The sequence below is a fragment of the Aegilops tauschii genome, chromosome 4 (genome assembly GCF_002575655.3).
Source record: "Aegilops tauschii subsp. strangulata cultivar AL8/78 chromosome 4, Aet v6.0, whole genome shotgun sequence".
In the NCBI taxonomy this organism is placed as follows: domain Eukaryota; kingdom Viridiplantae; phylum Streptophyta; class Magnoliopsida; order Poales; family Poaceae; genus Aegilops; species Aegilops tauschii.
In genome coordinates this window covers 475,762,762-475,784,250 of record NC_053038.3, presented here as the reverse complement: position 1 = coordinate 475,784,250, position 21,489 = coordinate 475,762,762, and the positions used below count along the sequence as shown (strand labels likewise).

At 45.3% G+C, this 21,489-nt stretch overlaps 3 protein-coding genes across 4 annotated transcripts; 1 reads left to right on the top strand and 2 right to left on the bottom strand.

Moving 5' to 3' along the window:
* Window positions 1–2,556: 2,556 nt before the first annotated feature.
* On the bottom strand, window positions 2,557–4,900 carry LOC109782999 (uncharacterized). The gene has a single exon (XM_020341628.4). It carries the CDS (start codon window positions 4,811–4,813, stop codon window positions 2,789–2,791), a length of 2,025 nt encoding a protein of 674 aa, XP_020197217.1. The 5' UTR covers window positions 4,814–4,900; the 3' UTR covers window positions 2,557–2,788.
* A 3,066-nt stretch (window positions 4,901–7,966) lies between these two features.
* On the bottom strand, window positions 7,967–12,715 carry LOC109783000 (pseudouridine-5'-phosphate glycosidase). 2 transcript variants are annotated; one of them, XM_020341631.4, is made up of 12 exons: window positions 12,491–12,714; window positions 12,274–12,384; window positions 12,102–12,184; window positions 11,810–11,869; window positions 11,623–11,683; window positions 11,028–11,134; window positions 10,121–10,198; window positions 9,783–9,828; window positions 9,269–9,389; window positions 9,057–9,142; window positions 8,695–8,778; window positions 7,967–8,176 (listed from the first exon to the last, which is right to left on the bottom strand). In XM_020341631.4, the coding sequence occupies exons 1-12, from the start codon at window positions 12,612–12,614 to the stop codon at window positions 8,154–8,156; spliced, it is 984 nt and encodes a 327-aa protein (XP_020197220.1). In that variant the 5' UTR covers window positions 12,615–12,714; the 3' UTR covers window positions 7,967–8,153. The 2 variants fall into 2 exon arrangements, with proteins under 2 accessions (XP_020197220.1, XP_020197219.1); XM_020341630.4 differs by having other exon boundaries at window positions 9,057–9,389; window positions 12,491–12,715.
* A 6,860-nt stretch (window positions 12,716–19,575) lies between these two features.
* LOC109782995 (large ribosomal subunit protein uL2-like) lies at window positions 19,576–20,666 on the top strand. The gene is made up of 2 exons (XM_020341623.4): window positions 19,576–20,050; window positions 20,160–20,666. The coding sequence occupies exons 1-2, from the start codon at window positions 19,611–19,613 to the stop codon at window positions 20,503–20,505; spliced, it is 786 nt and encodes a 261-aa protein (XP_020197212.1). The 5' UTR covers window positions 19,576–19,610; the 3' UTR covers window positions 20,506–20,666.
* Window positions 20,667–21,489: the final 823 nt, after the last annotated feature.

Sequence of the window (21,489 nt, the reverse complement as noted above, 5' to 3'; positions counted from 1 at the left end):
CCGAGGAAGAGCTTTCGGCTCATCCGATAACGGTGCCGAAATACTTTATCGTCGTGCAATGGAGCGTCGGCGAAGTAGTCGGAGTAGAGCAAGCAATAGCCTTCCAGTCGATGCCTCTGCTTTGCCTTTAGCCGGCCCGGCGCCGAGCCACCTCGCCGCGGCTTTGCATTGCTCGCGAGCAGGCTGACCAGGGCGGCGAGGACCATGAGATGCTCTTCGTCCTGGGCGTCGGCATCGGCTTCCTCCTCCGGCAGCGCCGCGAGCGCATCCTCGTCGTCCGAGTCCATCGCTGAGCAGACAAACCGCCGAACACCTGGCAGGCGTGGTAGGCACGCAGCCGCTGGTATTCCAGCCCTGCGCGGTCGGAGCACCGGAAAACTCGCCCAGGAACGGGGTGGAGGATGCCGCGGCGAAACCCTCTCTCTTTTCCGGCGGGGGAGTGACCTATCTAGCAGCGGTGGGTGGGTAGGCGGCGCCGGGATCGGCAAGGCGGTGGGAGGGCGCGGGGGGGGGGGGGGGATCTGGACGTGCAAGATGCGTTTTCGCCTGACAGTGGTGGCCGAGAGTCGCCATGGGGGTTTGTTGGGGGCGCGAGTGGAGATGCTCTAACGTTGTTGATGCAGCGGCCAAGAATCAGTCAGAGCCAGAAGAAGCCAGTGACCACGACCTAAGGATCAAATCATCATGGTACTCACTTCAGTCGTGCCTAATTCAAATCAACTTCATGCGTGCATTAGATCGACTTAACTAGAAGCATTGTATCCTGTTTTACTCTGTTGGTGCATCTGTTTAAAAATCTCACGATAAGTAGCCGCTTCCTCATGGCGAGGTTATAACTTTGTTAAAAAGATAACCTTGTTTATATTATGTGAGATATCTGAACATGTTGTGGTCCAAGTAAATATGAACCAAGCTCCAATACATTAGTAATGAGGTACTGCTATAGCAATGGTAATGGTGTAGTTACCCGGCCTTTTAGATAAACATTCATCATGCATTAATGTTGTTACCCAATTGTGCATATTATTGTTATCACAATGTCATCAGTGCAGTTAATAAGTTGTCGGCCTTACAGTTACCGCTATAACACTGATATGGTTAAATGGTTATTCAGGTTAACCATCATAGCAATGGTGTAGTTCATATAGCCATTTAGGTAAAAGAAATAGTTACCACCATAGTATCTCCAGGTTAAAATTACTATAATAATCCTGATGTAGTTAATCAATTGTACATGTTGTCTTTGTGTTGTCCGACACCTATATGTAGTTAATCTACTTTTGAAGACCATCACCATTCATGAATTACCGAATGTAAATGGATAGGATATAGTATTAGTTACTGAGTAAACAACGTCGAATACCCCAAACATATGCCAAAACCACATACTTGAACATATTTTTTTTCCTTTTCTGATATGATCGCAAAAAACCAAATTTATTTCCTAACATTTTAGATAATTGTTTTACAAATTTCCTGAATTATTTCTTTGTTCATAGAAAACTGATTTTCTAAGCTTTTAAACACTGCACGGGCTTATTCATTGGTTAATAAAAGCAATCCTCTCTTATATATTCTAGATCATTTAGAGAAGTCAATAAAACATGATATGCAATAGATCATCTCGTGTTATCTCCAGTAACTAATGTTATAGGATCCTCATATATGGGGCGTGTGAATAGAAGATATCTCGTACAGTGGAGATGAATGTCTTATCTTTCTTACTAAGACATCATCTCTTAGCTAGGAGAAAAGACAAATCTCTTATTCCTTTTTTCATTTCTCTCCCTTCCCTCTCCCCGGTTATGCGATGAGATACTGCTAAGATGGCGTCATTGTACATGCGGTAAATTGAATTGTTTGTCTGGCTTTTAGTTCGTGCAGTTTTATGATTTAAGGTGGAATAGATAACTCTTTGAGATTGCAAAGTAAAACCTTTTGTGAAAACAAATGTTTAAAGACACGGTTGCAACCAACTCAACATAATGACTTTCAATGTCCCTTCCACAATGTTCTCCTAAATCTATCAGCAAGGCAAATTTATGAGCCAGTACAAATTACAACTGGCTCCCATGAAGAAGGGTTTATGTTGCTCCATAGATGTTAATGAGCCGAAAGGAGGCTGAAATTAAACCAAATCCACCGATGATTAGGTCAAGTTTAGCAATTAGAATTTCAGAAGTTTAGCCGGTAGAAATTACAACTGGCTCCCATTACGGATACAATTGCTATGCAATGCTAAGGCATGTACATATACATGTACAAACAGTTAGGACATGCATTTTCTATCAGTTAGGGTCTCCCTTATTTTGTTTATTTTTATCTTTCCTACATGGATATTTTACATGTAGTTATTTAGCGCATTTAGTTATGTTTTCTCGCAGCATTTTTGTTAAATGAAGGATTAGTTGGAATCCAATTTTCTGTAATGTTTAAAGCAACTAAAAGCACTAAGGCAGTCGCTGCATCAGATTAACATTTCTAAGTTCTAACAGGCTATGAACAAGTAGGTGTAGCTAATGTTATAGTCCTACTGGTACCCACAATAAGAATTCGTTGAAAAAATAGCTCCGTATGTATAACTTAACTATCCACCTTTGACCTATCAGAAACTACAATTAGAAGGCACTACATCATGCAGTGCAAAAAAAAGCAACCTACAAGCTTTCACGGTTTCACCTACCAACCTTCATGAGCTGCTGAAGCTTCAAGTAGGCAAATCCGTCCTGCCAATGCCACCAGAATAATCTCCTCCTTCCACCAGCATCTGGCGGTAAGGGCTGTTGGTTCATACAATACCAAAATGTCTCACCAAGTGCTTTCTGACAGCTCTTCTTGAGCACAGTTCACTCAACAAATCTTGTGCCTCCCTTACCAATCCTTCACTAGCTAAACCTCTAATAAGTATAGTGTAGGTTGATTCGTTGGGCATGCACCCACTTGATACCATGTAGGCAAAAAAATCAATGGCACGATCAGTTTCCCATCTTTTGCAAAGCGAAGAAATGACAGCATTGTAAAGCACGGCATCAGACCTCACTGTGGCATCTTGGATCCTGTCAAACATCTGAATAACCTTGTCGGTTCTACCTTCTCTAGACAGAGCAGATGCCATTGATGAATAAATTATCGTATTTGGGGTGATCCCTTTGCTGATCATAACATTAAACAGCTCGAATGCTTCCTCCGTCTTACCAGCTTTACCAAGTCCATCAATTACCGTGCTGTAGCTAATAAGGTCAGGACTGCACCCATTGACTAACATCTGCTTAAGAAGCTCAATTGCCTGCTCCACTAATCCCTTTTTGCACAGGAAATTGATGAGTGTATTGAATGTAACAGGATTCGGAAGACAGCCTTGTTGAATCATATGAGAGATCAGCTCCTCGGCATCTACCCAGCGCTCCGCTCTGCACAAACCTTTCAACACAATAGTATAGCTTATGGTATTTGGCTGGCATCCACACGATGACATATTTTTTAAAAGCATGACAGCTTCGTCAACAAGCCCTTCTTTGCAAAAGCCATTGATTACCGTAGTGTATGTGATGACATCCGGCATGCAACCATGCTCCAACATCTGCTCAAGAAGTTCAATTACCCTGTCGACCAACCCGTTTTGGCAAAAGAAATCAACGAGTATATTGAATGTCACGTCATCGAGGGGGCAATCCTTCTGAAACATCTCAGCGAGCAAGTCCTCAGCTTCCTCCCACCGCTCAGCACTGCATAGACCCTTCAACACAGTGTTGTAGCAGACAACATTGGGCTTGAGACCATAAGAAGGCATCCTGCTCAAAATATCGTTTGCAACCTCGTGATGCCCGTCCTTGCAAATCCCGTCGATGATGGTCGCGTACATCCTTAAGTCCGGTGTGCACCCATGCTCCGACATCTGCGAAAGGGCCTCATGCACCTGCTCATACAACCCGTTCCTGCACAGGTAAGCAATGAGGGTATTGAAAGTGGCGATATTGGGCGGGCAATCCACCCTAACCATCTCGTCCATGAGCTCCTCCACGTCCTCCCATCTCTTGGCCATGCACAGGCCCTTGAGCACCGCGTTATAGCTAACAATGTCCGGCTCGCAGCCAAAGGATGGCAGCTTCCTCAGCAGCTCCACCCCCTCGTCCACGCACCCTTGCTCGCAGATGGCGCTGACGACCAGGTTGCAGTTGCCGGAGTCCAGCGTGCAGCCCCTGGCATGCAGCGCCTCGAGAGCCCTCACGGCGCTCCTGAACCCGCCGCCCCTGCACGCGGCCTCCAGGATGACGTGGCACATGGGCGGGGTGGCCGCGCAGCCCCTGAGGGACATTTCGTCGAGCACCGTGAGGGCGTCGGCGATCCGGCCCCGCGCGCAGAGGCCGCGCACGATGGGGAAGTAGGTGTAGGCGTTGGGCGGGACCGGGACGGCGGCCGCGAGGCGGCGCGCGGCGGCGACCTGGCCGGCGCGGCAGTACCCGGCGACCATGGCGTTGTAGGCGACGATGCCGGCGTCGTCGCCGCCCGTGTCCAGGGCGCGCGCGGCGTCGGCGGTGCGGCCAGCGGCGCAGAGGGAGCGGATGAGCGCGGACAGGCGGCCGCTCCCGCCATCGTCGAGGCGGGCCGTGGCCGCGGCGGGGACGGAGGTGGCGGCGGCGGGTTTGGGCTTGGCTGCAGGCTTCGAGCCTGTGGCCGGGAGGGTGGGAGGCGGGAGCGAGGAGGTGAGCATCTGCGAGTTGGGCGGAGCGAGGATGGTCAGGCGTGGAGGACGAGGTGTGGTGAGAGCGAGCGCGTCGTGGAGGCCACTGGATAGCGGACGCAGCGCTGCCATTGCCTCGCCGAGCTAAAGTAGATAGACATTTTCTAGACATTGGATGGAGCAGTGGAGGAGAAGCAGCCGTTTGGCTCGGGATAGCTACACTCACTGGGATCCATGCCAAACTTTTTTTTTAAGAAAACTTCCGATCTACTATTGACCATTAATCATGATAGTATAACGAATAAAAAAATAAATAAAAAAATTACATCTAGATCCGTAGACCACCTATCGATGATAATGGTTTCTTGCCCTGCTCCAGGGAGGGAGGGGCGATGATGGCGGCGCGCCTTCGGCTTGAGGCACGGCTTTGCTTTCACGAGAGACACGGCCTCTCAAAAACAAAAAAACAAAAATTCTCTTTTTTTCCGTATAAGAGGCACGGATTTGCTTTCACGAGAAGCACGGCCAAAAACGGCTTCCGAAAAGGAAAAAGAACGCACTCCCAATTCTTCTTTTTGTCCGGTTTTTTCGGCCGGGTTTTTTCATGAAGAAAAAAGTTTGTCAATACCTAACAACATGAGACCTAGTTTTGAAGATCTCGACGCAAAGAATCTAACAGTGAAAACGATTTGAGATTTGGACGCACGAAGAGATAATACGTTTTGAATAAATAGATCTATGGAAAAAAAAAGTCACAGGTTGCGACAAGTGCCGCACATCCAGCGTGCCACTTGTCACAACCTGCGGAGGGAAGAGTGCTCTTTATAAGGAGTACTCCTCGATTAGTGATTTCGCGTTTTAATCAGTTCGTTTTGAACTGTTTTGGGCATGTCTGAAATGTGTGAAACATCTTATAAAAGGGAACACGGGGAGTATGCAACAAAGGAAGCTCCTATTTGGCGACCGGCAAATCCTAAACGGCGCCCGTTGCGCCCGTTTCTTCGCTGCGCGCAAACGGGCGCATATCCCCGCGCCGCGCTGGGCCGGCCCATTCCTTCTTCTTTCTTTTTTTTCTGTTAAAACTGCGTCAAATCAAAAAATGGTGAGTGTGGTGGTTCGAACCTGGGACGACTCGTCTGAGAGAGCAACGCACTTATCACCAGGCAACGAACCACTTCGGTGTCTGTAAGCCTCTTCCCATACTTTTACTGTTTCTCCAGGTCGCGACATTTTCTTCTCCTTCTTTTTCCTGTTCTTTTTTTTCACTTTTCTTTTCTTTTCTTATTCTTTTACTTTTTTTGTAAATGTGCGAATTTTTTTGCAATTTCGATGAACCTTTTCGAATTCAATGAACTTTTTATCAAAATCGATGAACTCTTTTTTCAAATTCGATGATTTTTTCTCAAAATCAATGAACACTTTTCAAAATCGATGAACTCTTTTTCAAAATCGATGAACTTTTTTTCCAAGTCGATGAACTCATTTCAGATCGATGAACTCTTTCTCAAAACCGATGAACTGTTTTTTCAAAATTGATGACTTTTTTCAAAATTGGCGAACCTTTTTCCAAAATCGATGAACTTTTTTCAAAACAATGAACTTTTTTTCAAAGTCGATGAACTTTTTTCCAAATCATGAACTTTTTTCAAAGTCGATGAACTTTTTTGAAAGCGATGAACTTTTTTCAAAATCGATGAACTGTTTCTCAAAACCGATGAACTGTTTTTTCAAAATCAATGAACTTTTTTCAAAATCGACGAACCTTTTTCCAAAACCGATGAACTTTTTTTAAAACCGTGAACTTTTTTTTCAAAATCGTGAACTTTTTTTCAAAGTCGATGGACTTTTTTCAAAATCGTGAACTTTTTTCAAAGTCGATAAATTTTTTTATAATCGGTGAACTTTTTTCAAAAATCGATGAACTTTTTTCAAAATTGTGAACTTTTTTTCAAAGCCGATGAAATTTTACGTAACACGATCTTTTTAAAAACCAATGAACTTCACTGTAATTCATGACATTTTTTCCCAACTATTTTCAAATAATTTAAAAATCAAAGCGCTACAATAAATGTTTATATGTGTACTAATAAATTGCCCGGCGACAGATGTATTTTAAATATTTGCCCTGCTTTGTGGTCAGTAGTGCGGTGTAGTTTAGTTGGTTAACCCTTGTCGTTCGCTGCTGGACGGTGCGAGATCGATCATGTCGGGAAACCATGTTTTGGCTGTTTTTGGTCGCAAACGAGCTCTATCCACTGACTTTTTGCTGGGCCGGCCCAGTTCACAGCCGCGTGGGCGCCCGAACTGCGAACTGGCGCTAAAGGCGCCCGTTAGGAGCTCCCTTGGCGACCTGGGCGTCAGAAGTCGCCGAAACAAGCAACGCCCCCATCCCCCGCCAGCCCACCGACACACCCTGTTGGGCCGGCTCATGCATGGGGCGGGACGCCACCTGCTTTTTCGTTTTCTTTCTTAAAATAGTTCAGGATTTCAAAAAGTTTATAACTTTCTAAATAATTGCGAATTTTGAAAAAAAAAGTTCAAGAAATCATAAAATGATCTTGAATTCAGAAAACAACGTCCATGATTATGGAACAATGTTTAAGAAATCATAAAATGTATGCACATTAAAAATCATGATTTTAAAAGAATGTTCGCATATTCAAAAAATGTTCGTGATTTTGAAAAATGTTCGCATATTCAAAAAATGTTCATGAACTTGAACCAAATTTCGCGAATTCAAATAATGTTCATGATTTTTTTTAAATGTTCAAAAAACGAAAAACAATTTCTTGAATTTAAAAATTGTTCTCAAATTTCATAAAAACTTTATCGGTTAAAAAAAGTTAATGAATTCGATAAATGTTCATGCATTTCATAAAAAAGTTCATGAAAGCAAAAAAGTGTTCGTGAAATTGAAAAAAGGTTCACGAATTCCAAAATTGTTCACAAATTTGTAAAAAATGATCATGAATTTGAAAAATGTTCATGATTTGAAAAAGAAATGTTTGCAACTTCGAAAAATGTTCACGATTTTAAAAATGTTCGCAAAAATTGAAAAATGAAAAAAAATGTAAACAAAAGAAAAAGAAAGAAAAAACCAGAAGAAAAAAGAAAGGAAAAAAAGAAAAAACTGGTTCAAGGAAGTTTCTAGAACTTTCCCAAAACCGGTGGAGAATAAACCCTAAATGGAAGTTTGCACGCTATGTCGCTAGCGGGCGACCTACGCGCCGAATAGGATCTGCCTACAACAAAGGCGGTAATAATTTCATAGGCCAGAACGAGACGTCCGCTAAAACTTATTTATTCAGATGTTACTGCTACACAGCCTTCCAACAAGATACAAAATAGCAAGAACGGAATGCGCAAGCCAGATGATGATTCACGATGTGCAAGGAATTGGTATCTTTGGCAACACTCCAGTTCCGGTCAGCTGTTGGCATCATCAACTTCACATGCTCCTTCAGCAGGAGCTTTACAGGGCAGACCTCACAGGCCCTGTTACAGCAGGTCCAAAACAGTCAGATTTTATTACCACTCAAAAGAAAAGTCAGATTTTGCCATATCTAGCTCTAGCGTGGTTTCTCAATAACCTAGTAGTACAGATCAGGCAAGTTAACAGCAGCAGCAATTTTTCCATGCTTTATGGTTAAAACATATCAGGGTTTGGGCTCGTAGACCAGTACTGCCCAAGATCTAGCTTCAACAACTCCAGTTCTTTGCCTAGTTTCTGGCTTGTTGCATTTGGAAACTGTACTTTCATATCGAGATTCAAGTTGTTTTGAGACATAAGATATAATATAAATGAGAATATACATATCCAGTGGAATAAGGGCTTGGAACATGGAAGGTTTGGTATGAGCAGACTGGAGCTTGGTAAATGGGAACCAGGCCACTTGCTGGCACTTTTCCAAACCCTGCATAACGCATGGTACGAGCAGGATGTTTTTGCTTCTAAAGATGGTAACTCATAGAACCACCTATAATTTTTTTTAGTGAAGTCAATATCAACTTACTGTTTGTTACTCTCTTGCGAAGATCAGAAAGGGCTACAGCAATTTTAGCACCAGTGAGAGCATTGTTCTTCACAAGTGCAATATCTGAATATGCTAAGGAGAAGTTTCTGCAAATGTAGGAAACCACAAGAGGACGCGAAAAGAAGGGGTGAGAATTGTATGCCCACATGTGCCTTCGTCATTTTTCTCACAAGGTCCAATTCAATATTTAATTGCTAGAATTTGAGAATGGTAGAAAAGACAAACTGTGCATTTAAGAAATAGGCACAGTAACTACCGAAATTCAAAATTACAAATGAAAATGGATAAATCATGCAATATCCCTAAAATATACCACAGGGCAAAATAAAATTATAGGATACTGGCTTCCAATGAAGATCCTCCAGTTAGTACTTTCACTCTGTCGAGGATGAAGGGGGTGATCGCGTTTCCTATTATTCTTTTATCACTGAGAAACAAAGTGCAAATAATTAGATTGACATTATATTGTTCATAAACATACATGTTAACCCAACTGCACGTGCACGCGCACACATACAGAAAGAGAAAAGAGAGCAAGGAACTGGGACTGTACTCTGCTTCCTTGAGGGATTGCTGTATTGCAGACTCTATAACCTTTCCTGAAGCTGCATGTTGCTTGGGAACCGGCACTGCAATAAGAATTCCAGATCCTAGATGCATATTCTGGTTTGCATCTGCATCACAATAGACTCGAGTAAGCAATTCTCAATTAAGGCTGCAAAACATCCCAAAAAAAAGGTTGTGACCCTTGAAGATCACTACTTCCATACTGAGGTGGGCAGCAGGCATGGATGATGGGAAAGGGTGTCAAATTTATCCCATCTTCTTTGGGGGTTTTCTGGCTGGAGCATCATATAGTGATCACATTAAGTGTAGATTTCAAGTAGGATACTAGTTATGAATAACTGACTCTAAGTTCATATCGGGCTATAGAATCCTCTAATCAAAAAGTTAACAGATGAACAGGTGACTTCTGGTGGTTCTGGTTATGTACCAACATTTAGTGCCACACAAATTAAATTCAATAAAAAATGCAGAAGATTCACATGTCTAATGCTAATACTTACATATTATCTTCGCGCACTCTTCTGGAGAATCAACACGGCATGGCACCTACATTAAGCAAACAGGAGTCACTTAGTCAAGGCATCGACCAATTTTAATTGTATATAGAACAGATACTTTCTCATTTAAATTTGTGACCGAAGCTGCAATATATCTACTTTTAATTTCTCTCCAACTAAACTGTTTCCCAACCCATGCCTTGTACTACATAATCTAACCTGAAAACATTCATTTTCAAAACTGTAGTGCATTTTGAACTCTCAACAAATTCCTGGATGCTAATGTATTGGGCAAAGAAAAACACTAACTTTATTGTTTGACAGAAGTAAAATTGTTCTACCTTACATCCACTGGTTTCTGTGAAGAAAGCTGGAAATTCGTTGGTTCTGTAAGCAGCAACAGTTACCCCTTGAGTTTCCTGTCAACACCATCATTTAAAAAGAATTGATTAGGTACCAAAACGAAGTTGCATCTACGCGATGCCTTGCCAGGAACAGAGCAGATCATAAAGCTCCAAGGAACATCCAGTGCTATAATCTAAAAAATAGACTCTTTGAAGAGGCTAGAACTCCTTTACCACCAAGAGCATTTCGTTATGAATTCTTTGAAGAGTCTGGTCTAGAATTATTTACCACAGAATGAACAAGACAAGTTTCTCGATCCTTGTCCTCTTGTTTATGGAGTTCCTAGAGGGCAGAAAAGAGGCCCTTCCAAGGCAACAGCCGATATTTCCTGAGTGAAAGTTGTCGATTATCAAATTGCATCTGAACTTGTCTACTTTTTGTGCCACCTCATTTCCAGTTCTTATCTTATTGTTTCAAATCCAGAATTCTATAATATTTTCAAGAGAAGTGCAGCTGTTTGTTCCCATGTTAAGGCATCATTATTAGGGGTGATAATAACTAACGTAACAGTTATGCAGCAACTATTCTTTTTACAAGACAATCTTTGTCCTGTGTATATGTAGCTTGATATTTGGAGTGCATTTGTATTGCTATGATCTTTCTTTGTTCAGGCATTCTAACCAACACTGCTATAGAATTTTACTGGAAGCTACTCCATCAGTACTTAAATATCAAGCCAGAAGAATATAGGTACAGCCTGTGAAGCATCCAATGCCTAGCAGGAAAATCTACATGAAAGTTTATTCTTCACATATCGAAAGAGCTATATTTTTAGCGGAAAACTTTAGGGGAGGCCCTGACAGTAAAATTTATTAAAAAGGAAGAATATGCGAAGGATAATACCAAGTGCTCGAGTGTCCGTGCGATATCCAAAATGGACTTCACACCGGCTGAAATAACAGCCACAGGCGTCTTTCCAAGTTCAGTTAAGTCAGATGAGATGTCCATGGCTGCATCAAAATGGTAACTGTGTCCATCAAGCATTTTACAAAGAATGATATTTAAGCAAGATATGTTAATCAAGTTAACAATGTCGTGGGTACTACCCGTCTCAAGGTTTAAGTCCACTAATCTGTAACTATACATCATAGATAGAGTAACGCCACCATCCTAAATTAACTAGAGAATATCAGAAAAGCTGCAACTCAAGAGAAATATTATCTATGTTTCCTGCTAAATGTTAACACGTATAGTCTAGTCTTCCTATGTTAATCAAGTTAATGTAGTGTGTACTCCCAGTCTCGACGTTTAAGTCCAGTAATGTATAACTATACATCATAGAGTAACACCAGCATCCTATATTAAGTACAGAATAGCAGAAAGCTGCAAAAGACATAAGACTGAAAAAACTACTGCCCTTCCATAATTCGGACAAATCAATTGGAACATTCACGGTGAACCTAAACAAGGACTCCTTACACAACTGGAAGCTACTTACTTTTTTCACCGTATCTGTGTACGCCTCCAATTCCCCCAGTCACAAAAATTGGTATACCAACCTGAGTTTCAGAATAACTTAATTGCTTTATACTACTATAAAGAAACATTTGGTGCTAGCTACACATGGCTATCAAATAAAACCAAGATAAATAAGACGAGTAAGATGCAATGTTTCTTGAAAGAACCTTATGAGCAAAAAACATGGTGGCAGAGACTGTCGTAGCACCATTGCTGCCTGAAGCAACCTGAAAATTAGTAAAACAATCAAAAAGGAAAAAAACAAAATCACAAACATAAATGTTAATCAGAGGGGCTATGTATCTAGGCATGAGGCAAATCCCAGGTTCGAAAAACAATACACATTCTTAATTCTTTCATGAATGATGGCATGCCAATTTTAGCGCAATGCTTAATGATTTCACAAGAGTGTAGAGTTTGACTTAAGAAGGACGAAATTGTGTTAAGCAAGGTACTCACAACTTGCGCAATATCTCTTCTAGCTGTCTTCTGAAACTGACTTCCGCTTATAGCCAAGTTCTTCAGCTGTTCACTGTTAAGCCCTACAATCGTATGAAGAATATCAGTACTACTAGTAGAAGATAACATTTTCAGATCAAGTGAACAGCCTGGTGCTGCCCTGACAACTTACCAACATGTGGCACACCGTTCAGAATGGCTATGGTGGCAGGAACAGCGCCGTTCTCCCTGACGATGGCCTCCACCTCCATGGCCGTCTGGAGGTTCTTCGGATAGGGCATGCCTGCAACGGAAACTCCAATCAAGAACCCCGTGGAGGCTAAGCTAGGCGCCAGGGAGGGTCCTCTGCTCTGCTCCGAAGGGGAAAAGTGGGGGTCGAAGCCTGTTACCGTGGCAGATGATGGTGGACTCGAGGGCGACGACCGCCCCGCCGCTCGCGAGCGCGGCCTCGACCTCCGGAGACACCGCGACTCCTGTCGGCGACGGGCCTTCCCGTGGCGGCGCCCTCGACATCCCCGGCGATCGTTGAGTCCTCCTCGACTGGTTTGACGGCAGCTTCAGCTTCCGCACTCAGCTGTCGTTCTTTCACTTTTAGATCCAGGAATGTGATGATTTATTATTAAATTGGTGAATCTTTTATTATTATATACTCCCTCCGTTTCATATTATAAGACGTTTTCTGATATTATACTAGTGTTAAAAAGCGTCTAACAGAATAGTAGTATCTAAAAAAGCTGCTAGTTTTTATTTAGTACAGTAAAATATTTAAAGCTGGCGATTTGGTTGGATAATACTCGTTATGCTCCTTGCATTTTTTAGTGTTTCGATGTGCAAAGACTAGCAATTTGTTGTCTAAACCTAAAAAAATAAGAAAATTGTTGTCTTTTCAATTTTGCCAGGTCAGTATGTACGCGACTTGTTCTAGATTCATATGATATAAATAAGACACGTAATACCATGCAAAAAAGATAATATTGGCTGTAATAAGTTGATTGTCTAAGTGGACCGTTTGAAGTGATTGAGATGATGCAAAATGGGTTTTTTTTTTGCGAGTGAAAAATTGTATTACTCAATATTTATGTCTTTACAATCAGCATGAGCATGCTCCAAGGCACTCGTAGACCAGACACAATCCAAGTCATGGTTCTACCCTATATTCTACTGAATTTAGCTAAACACTCGCTAACATTATTCTGAGAGCACCTTATAAAATGGGGGTTATTCGATCGGACCAGCGGCGAATATCAACGATGATTGTAATTTTCTTATTCACAAGTTTGATCATCGTTAGTTTTATTCATTGCCCTAGGGAAGCCAATAACGCGGTTCATGTGTTAGCTAGTCATGGGGAGGGTTCAATGAACATTGTTGGGAATCAGAACTTTCTGTATTTCTAGTGGGTGATAATTGAAGATGTAACCGTTTTCCGAATTAAAGAAATATGTCATGAAGGCATTCCTCAAAAAAATGATTTCTGTTGTTGTTGTTGTTGTTGTTGTTGCTGTTGTTGTTGCTGTTGTTGTTGTTGTTGTTGTTGTTGTTGTTGTTGTTGTTGTTGTTGTTGTTGTTGTTGTTGTTGTTGCAGCATAAGGTGTCTCGCTAAAATTCCACAATGTAAGGTATTTCTTCTTTTTTATAGATTTCCATTTATGCCCTTCTATCCTTCGGTATGAGCCTACCTACCACAAAACTAATGATGGATTACCTCAAAGTGGTTAGATAATCTGCTCTGCCCGCCGTTCTAGCAGCCGGTGGCGGGGAGGAAATCCATGCATGTATCTCTGCTCCGGCTAGTGGATAGGTAGTGAAGGAAATATGCCCTAGAGGCAATAATAAAGTTATTATTTATTTCCTTATTTCATGATAAATGTTTATTATTCATGCTAGAATTGTATTAACCGAAAACATAATACATGTGTGAATACATAGACATACAGACTGTCACTAGTATGCCTCTACTTGACTAGCTCGTTAATTAAAGATGGTTATGTTTCCTAACCATAGACATGAGTTGTCATTTGATTAACGGGATCACATCATTAGGAGAATGATGTGATTGACTTGACCCATTCCATTAGCTTAGCACTTGATCGTTTAGTATGTTGCTATTGCTTTCTTCATGACTTATACATGTTCCTATGACTATGAGATTATGCAACTCCCGTTTACTGGAGGAACACTTTGTGTGCTACCAAACGTCACAACGTAACTGGGTGATTATAAAGGTGCTCTACAGGTGTCTCCCAAGGTACTTGTTGGGTTGGCGTATTTCGAGATTAGGATTTGTCACTCCGATTGTCGGAGAGGTATCTCTGGGCCCACTCGGTAATGCACATCACTATAAGCCTTGCAAGCATTGCAACTAATGAGTTAGTTGCGGGATGATGTATTATGAAACGAGTAAAGTGACTTGCCGGTAACGAGATTGAACTAGGTATTGAGATACCGACGATCGAATCTCGGGCAAGTAACATACCGATGACAAAGGGAACAATGTATGTTGTTATGCGGTCTGGCCGATAAAGATCTTCGTAGAATATGTAGAAGCCAATATGGGCATCCAGGTCCCGCTATTGGTTATTGACCAGAGAGGTGTCTCGGTCATGTCTACATAGTTCTCGAACCCGTAGGGTCCGCACGCTTAACGTTCATTGACGATATAGTACTATGAGTTATGTATGTTGGTGACCGAATGTTGTTCGGAGTTTTGGATGAGATCACGGATATGACGAGGAACTCCGGAATGGTCTGGAAGTAAAGATTGATATGTGGATAGTAGTGTTTGATCTTCGGAAAGGTTCCGGAATCCATCGGAAGGGGTTCCGGATGTTTCCCGAAATGTTTGGGCATGAGAACACTTTATTTGGGCCAAAGAGGAAAGCCCACGAGGTTTTTGAAAAGCGCAAAAGGAAGTTTTGCGGAGTCCAGGGGCCAGACGCCAGGGTCCATGGCGTCTGGGTCCAGACGCCGAGAACCCTGACGTCTGGCCCTGGAGTCCGAGAAGGACTCTTGCCTTTCGGGTGAAACCAACTTTGTGGAGGCTTTTACTCCAAGTTTCGACCCCAAGGCTCAACATATAAATAGAGGGGTAGGGCTAGCACCTGAGGCACATCAAGAAACACCAACCCGTGTGCCGGCAACCCCGTCCCCTCTAGTTTATCCTCTGTCATAGTTTCCGTAGTGCTTAGGCGAAGCCCTGCGGAGATTGTTCTTCACCAACACCGTCACCACGCCGTCGTGCTGCCGGAACTCATCTACTACTTCGCCCCTCTTGCTGGATCGAGAAGGCGAGGACGTCATCGACCTGAACGTGTGCAGAACTCGGAGGTGCCGTGCGTTCGGTACTTGGATCGGTCGGATCGTGAAGACGTACGACTACATCAACCGCGTTGATAAAACGCTTCCGCTTACGGTCTACGAGGGTACGTAGACAACACTCTCCCCTCTCGTTGCTATGCATCACCATGATCTTGCGTGTGCGTAGGAATTTTTTTGAAATTACTACGTTCCCCAACAGTTAGCGTTTTAGTCCCTGCAGGGGCGACACTCGAACGGATGGATGCGCTTCTTCGAGCCAATCTTCCAGATTTCAATCCTCTTCAAGTTAGTCCATCGGGTCAGATTAGACGAAACTCCGGCGTAGATTCCCGCCGGCTCCTCGGGGCAACGAGGTTAGGATTTCTCGCGCGTGTGTATGCGACGACCAGGTTTGGTGTCAGGTCCTTAGATCAATTAAAGGATTCAACATGGACAAATGCGTCTCCAGGGCGCTGGTTATTACGGGCACGTGCGCAGAGACTTCATGGCTGTCACCTCAAGGCCAGACCGGCTCCAGTATGGAGCGGCAACATCAACGCATCGCCGGCTCGTTCTGGCGGTGACAATGGTTGTTCGTGGTCCATGAACCCCGATGTAATTTTTATTATGTTTGAGGTGCTTTGTACTTCAGGTGACTCTTTATAATAGATCTGGTCCTTTTCCAAGAAAACTTAATTTCTTTCAAAAATTGCTAGCCACACATATCTTCCAAACAAATTCGCAAGTCACCCTTTCATCTAAGAAATGAATATGTTTAGTTAACCGGAAGAATAACATAATCTGATGAATGACCTGACAATGGCCTTGTTCAATTAGGGGAAGAAGAGGATCCAAGAATGGGGTTGTTCAGTCAGGAGGAAGAAGACTGCGAGCGTGGTGGATTAGATGACATTGACACAAAGGAGGTCCTTGAGCTTGGCATTGATTTTGATCAATGCGTCGTTGTCCACGACGTCTCCAAAGATGAGTACTTGTCATCGCCTACAGTCTACAATGATGCGAAGCTCGCTAGCCACTCTGTGTGTGATACGGTCGCAGCCGATGTTTGTGTCTTCTTTCAAGGTGTGAATCACCGTCGTCAATGATGTCGTGGTGTCCATAGCACTGGGTGTAATTTCTCCCAAGGCAGGGCAAGAAATGCTTGCGGTGTACCTTGGCCATATCGAGGAGGACAAAGGCTACCTAGGCAATCAGCGGCAAAGCTATATGATGTCCAAGATGTCGAGAAACATCATAATTTTTTTGTTAATTGCACTAGGTTTCACCGTAGTTTGTATACATGTCCCCATGCATATAACTTTGGCATCACTTGTTCTGACTCCTAGCGCTGCCATGGGAGGCAACGATCAAGGCGAGCACACGGACAATGTGAATGGCGAGGGCAACAAGCTTCGTGATGAGAGTGACAACGTAAATGGCGATGACAACAAGCTTAGTGATAAGAGGCGGCAACATGAATGGCGAGGCATCAATCTTGGCGAGTAAAAAGTCCACGTCGGTGCTATTGAGCTGGATAGCGACATTGAGACTATTGATTTTGAAGTCGCCGCTTGCAAAGTGGATAGTGACATCAAGAATGTTGATTTCAAAGAGTCATGGGCTGAGAGACTATGTGACTTTTCACAGTCTTATGCCTGAGACTCGATGCCAAACTCAGGACCCCGAGAGAGATAGAAGTAAAGGGATGGCATGCTACAAATGTTGATCACGTCGCATGATGCAAAGATGATGTAAAAATGATTATGTAATTAAAGTTGTTAGTACTCTATGTTTAGTACTTCATGTTTGTTGGTGTAATTTCATATCTAACATGACTTCAACGTGAACTTTCATAATCATGTTGTGCTTAATGTATGTTGCACGAAATACATATTCATGCAACAACAAAATCAGACTCTCCATTTTTGAGTTGAACAAAATCAGACCATAGACATTGTTCACGAATGCAACCTAAAATCCTGGTTCTCAAATAAAAAAGAAAGAAAGAAAAAGACAGGTGTGGTTGGTGACTGGATCGAACATGAGCAGCTCGGTCCCACCAACCATAAACCAGAGTGAATGGGACGGCAGACAGCCAAACCCAACCAATCAGACAGCAGGGCCGCTTAGTTCAATTAGAGATCTTCATACGTATCATCATCGATCAACTAGGTTATTACTTAGATTTTGGGACTGTTATATCTGTCATGCTTTCCATTGTGGATGTGGTACTATTTGGACTTCGGTCGAATTATGTATGGGAAGTTTTATATATACTCTTAAATTAGGGTGACTAGCAAGAAGCCTGTGTGTTTCGAGGAGGGGTGTTATTTGTGAACAATTTTCTTGGCGAGTGCTGCCACGGGAACCAACGATCAAGGCGAGCACATTAACAACGTGAATGGCGAGGGCAACAAGCTTGGTGATGAGAGCGGCAATGTAAATGGCGAGGACAACAAGCTTAGTGATAAGAGGCGACAACATGAACGACGGGGCATCAATCTTGGCGAGAAAAAAGTCCATGTCGACACCGTGAACTAGATAAAATGTTGAGACTATTGATTTTGAAGTCGCCACAGAGAGTGACATCAAGAATGATGATTTTAAAGAGTCATGGGCTGAGAGACTACGTGACTTTTCACAGTCTTATGCCTGAGACTCGATGCCAAACTTAGGATCCCCGAGGGGGACAGAAGTAAAGGGATGTCATGCTACAAATGTTGATCACGTCGCATGCTACAAATGTTGATCATTCTCCAGACATTGTTCACGAATGCAACTGGAAATCCTGGTTCTCAAAAAGAAAGAAAGAAAAAGGCAGGCGTGGTTGGTGACCGGATCGAACACGAGCTGCTTGGTCCCACCAACTACAAAACAGAGCGATCGAATCGGACGGCGGACAGCCAGACCCCTCCCGTGCACCAATCGCAGCCCTCGACCACGCTTTCCATAGGGGCTGGTGCTAGGCGTAGGTCGGATGATTCTCTCAATTTATAAACCGCCTCCATGACCGTTAGATGCAATTCATCACAGCCATCCTTTTCTCCTCCACAGATTCCGCATAGCACTTCCGCAGCCTCGCTCCATCATCGGTGGCCGGTGCTGCTACTGCCCGCTGTCTGTGAGCCTGTCTCCTGTCGCTCCACTGCAGCGCCGGCAGCCCAGAGATGCTCCGTCGCAGCTCCAACGACCTCGGCGGTGCTCCAATGAAACATCATCGCAGCATGGCCAGGCACGACGGTGCTCTGTCGCGGCTCCATTGCAGCGCCGACGACCTCGGTAGTGCTCCATCGAAACCTCATTGCAGCACGGACGGCACGACGGTGCTCCGTCGCGGCTCCATTGCAGCGCCGACGACCCCCGGCGTCCCGGCGAAGCTCCATTGCCGCCCCCGCCGTGCTCCATTGCAGCCGCGGCGGAGCTTCATTGCAGCCACCGGCGCGCGGCGTTCCGACGAAGCTCCATTGCAGCCACCGGCGCGCGGCGTTTTCGACGAAGCTCCATTGCATCCCCGGCCGCGCCCCACTGCAGCCGCGGCGGAGCTCCATTGCATCCCCGGCCGCGCTCCACTGCAGCCGCGGCGGAGCTCCATTGCAGTCACGAGGTGCTCCGACGAAGCACACGACGGCGACGAGCGGATTGCAGCCGCTGCCGTTACCGGCAAACGTCGTTGCTGCAAGCTGATGGTGAGCTGCGTGACAGCGAGTCGCCGGTCGTCGCCGCTGCTGCTGCGGGACCGAGAAGCTCCTCCCTCCACGGCTGCAACGAGGGCGCCTGCAGCATGGTTGCTGCTCCAACGCGGGGTGAAGCAGCAGGGGCGGTGCGGTGGTAGGAGCTGGTGTTGTGGAGGACAATGGGAGCGCGGCGAGGTTCAGCACCGGCAGCTGGCGAGCTGTGGTGCTACTTTCTAGCGGAGGGATGGAAAAGAAATGAGAGAGAGGTAGGAGACGACCGCCCAAGGGATAAGGCAAAGGGAACGAGTGGCTCTCGAGGAAGCGGTGCGTGGTCCCCCACCTGAACGCGTGGCGACCACCAGAGGCGGATGATTTCCGGAAGAAATCGTCCGGATGATTTTAAACGTTTTCCTTCCGTAGGCCATACTCCACCGAAGCCTATATATGCACGCGGCCGTCTCGCGCCTACGCCTTCACGTCCCACGTACGAACGCAAAACCCTCGCTGCCGCCGCCGGAGAAGAGGAGAAGAGGAGAAGATGGGCCGCGTGATCAGGGCGCAGCGCAAGGGCGCGGGCTCGGTGTTCAAGTCGCACACGCACCACCGCCAGGGCCCGGCGCGGTTCCGGGCGCTGGACTACGGCGAGCGGAACGGGTACCTCAAGGGCGTGGTGACGGACATCGTGCACGACCCCGGCCGCGGCGCGCCGCTGGCCCGCCTCGACTTCCGCGATCCCGTCCGCTACAAGCACCGGAAGGAGCTCTTCGTGGCCGCCGAGGGCATGTACACGGGGCAGTCCGTCTACTGCGGCCGCCGCGCCGTCGTCGCCATCGGCAACGTGCTCCCGCTCGCGTCCCTCCCCGAGGGCGCCGTCGTCTGCAACGTCGAGCAGCACGTCGGCGACCGCGGCGCCCTCGCCCGCGCCTCGGGCGACTACGCCATCGTCATCAGCCACAACTCCGAAAACGGCACCACCAGGCAAGTTTCTGAAGCTTCAGATTGGTCTTTCATAGTTGCATGCGTGGATGTCAGTCAGGGACTAGTAGATTGATCTGACTTGTTTGCAACCGTGCGTGCGTGCGTGCAGGATCAAGCTGCCGTCGGGGGCGAAGAAGGTGGTGCAGAGCGGGTGCAGGGCGATGGTGGGGCAGGTGGCCGGCGGCGGGAGGACGGAGAAGCCGCTGCTCAAGGCGGGCAGAGCGTACCACAAGTTCAGGGTGAAGAGGAACAGCTGGCCCAGGGTGCGCGGCGTCGCCATGAACCCCGTCGACCACCCGCACGGAGGAGGCAACCACCAGCACATCGGGCACGCGTCCACGGTCCGCCGCGACGCGCCTCCCGGGCAGAAGGTTGGACAGGTCGGGGCGCGGAGGACCGGCAGGCTCAGGGGACAGGCCGCTGTCAACGCATCCAAGGACAGCAGGGCCGCTTAGTTCAGTTAGATATCTTCATACGTATCATCATTGATCAGCTAGGTTATTACTTAGATTTTGGGACAGTTATATCTGTCATGCTTTCCATTGTGGGTGTGGTACTATTTGGACTTTGGTCGAATTATGTATGGAAAGTTTTATATACCATTAAATTAGGGTGACTAGCAAGAGCCCGTGCGTTTCCAAGAGGGGTGTCACTTGTGAACGATTTTACTGACATACTCCCTCCGTTCCATCAGAGGCAACGTGAGTGTTTATATGAAGAGATCGACTAAAACTGCCATTAAGGCCTCTTTTGGTTTGGATGATTTTGGCCATGTTTGGTTCAGTTTTTATCGACGGATTCCGCTACCGCGCAGCAGAATCTGAACCAAAGGGCGAACCCACCAGAATCCGATTCTAGAAATCCGCTGTCAAAATCTGAATCAAAAGCGGAAGCAGCCCAGGACGTGCTTTCCAAAATCTGATTCCGCTGCAGGCCAAAATCTGAAAAAGCTGTATCAGCTGGTTTGCCAAATGACCTACATCTTTTTCACATCAGATTTTCCACAGCTGTTTTTCCACAACAGATTTTTCACACAGGCGAACCAAACAGGGATATGATTCTTAATAGAGATATTTTCTTTAGAGCCCTTTGGTTGATAGAAATGGTTTCCTATTCCTACATAGGGGGTTCATATCCTCCACATTTCAAAGAAAAATAAACATGAGCCTAGACTCAATAAAAAAATTTCTATGATGTGAACCTATTTTCCTATTCCTACTCATAGGATTTGAGATACATGCTCATTTCCTATGATAATCCTATCCTATGGACCGAAGAAGGCCTAAGAGGGTTCGTTTGCCATCCCTCTCCCAGTGAATGTCAGCAACTCCAACTCGTACGTGACCTAGCCAGCCGGCGCCGCCGCCGGTCCGTCCCGTATCCGGTGGCCTTAGGGCCATGGAGGCAGAGTGGATCTCGGCCCTTGCCGGTGGGAGGGC

Bases quoted from the DNA above. Each gene is read 5' to 3' on its own strand.
- LOC109782995 (XM_020341623.4), top strand. From the start codon at position 19,611: ATGGGCCGCGTGATCAGGGCGCAGCGCAAGGGCGCGGGCTCGGTGTTC. The intron at 20,051-20,159 runs GCAAGTTTCTGA...GCGTGCGTGCAG, and splicing joins TCCGAAAACGGCACCACCAG to GATCAAGCTGCCGTCGGGGG.
- LOC109782999 (XM_020341628.4), bottom strand. From the start codon at position 4,813: ATGGCAGCGCTGCGTCCGCTATCCAGTGGCCTCCACGACGCGCTCGCT.
- LOC109783000 (XM_020341630.4), bottom strand. From the start codon at position 12,614: ATGTCGAGGGCGCCGCCACGGGAAGGCCCGTCGCCGACAGGAGTCGCG. The intron at 9,390-9,782 runs GTAAGTATTAGC...ATTGTGATGCAG, and splicing joins AGAGTGCGCGAAGATAATAT to ATGCAAACCAGAATATGCAT. The intron at 8,177-8,694 runs GTAAGTTGATAT...CTGCTGTAACAG, and splicing joins TCGCAAGAGAGTAACAAACA to GGCCTGTGAGGTCTGCCCTG.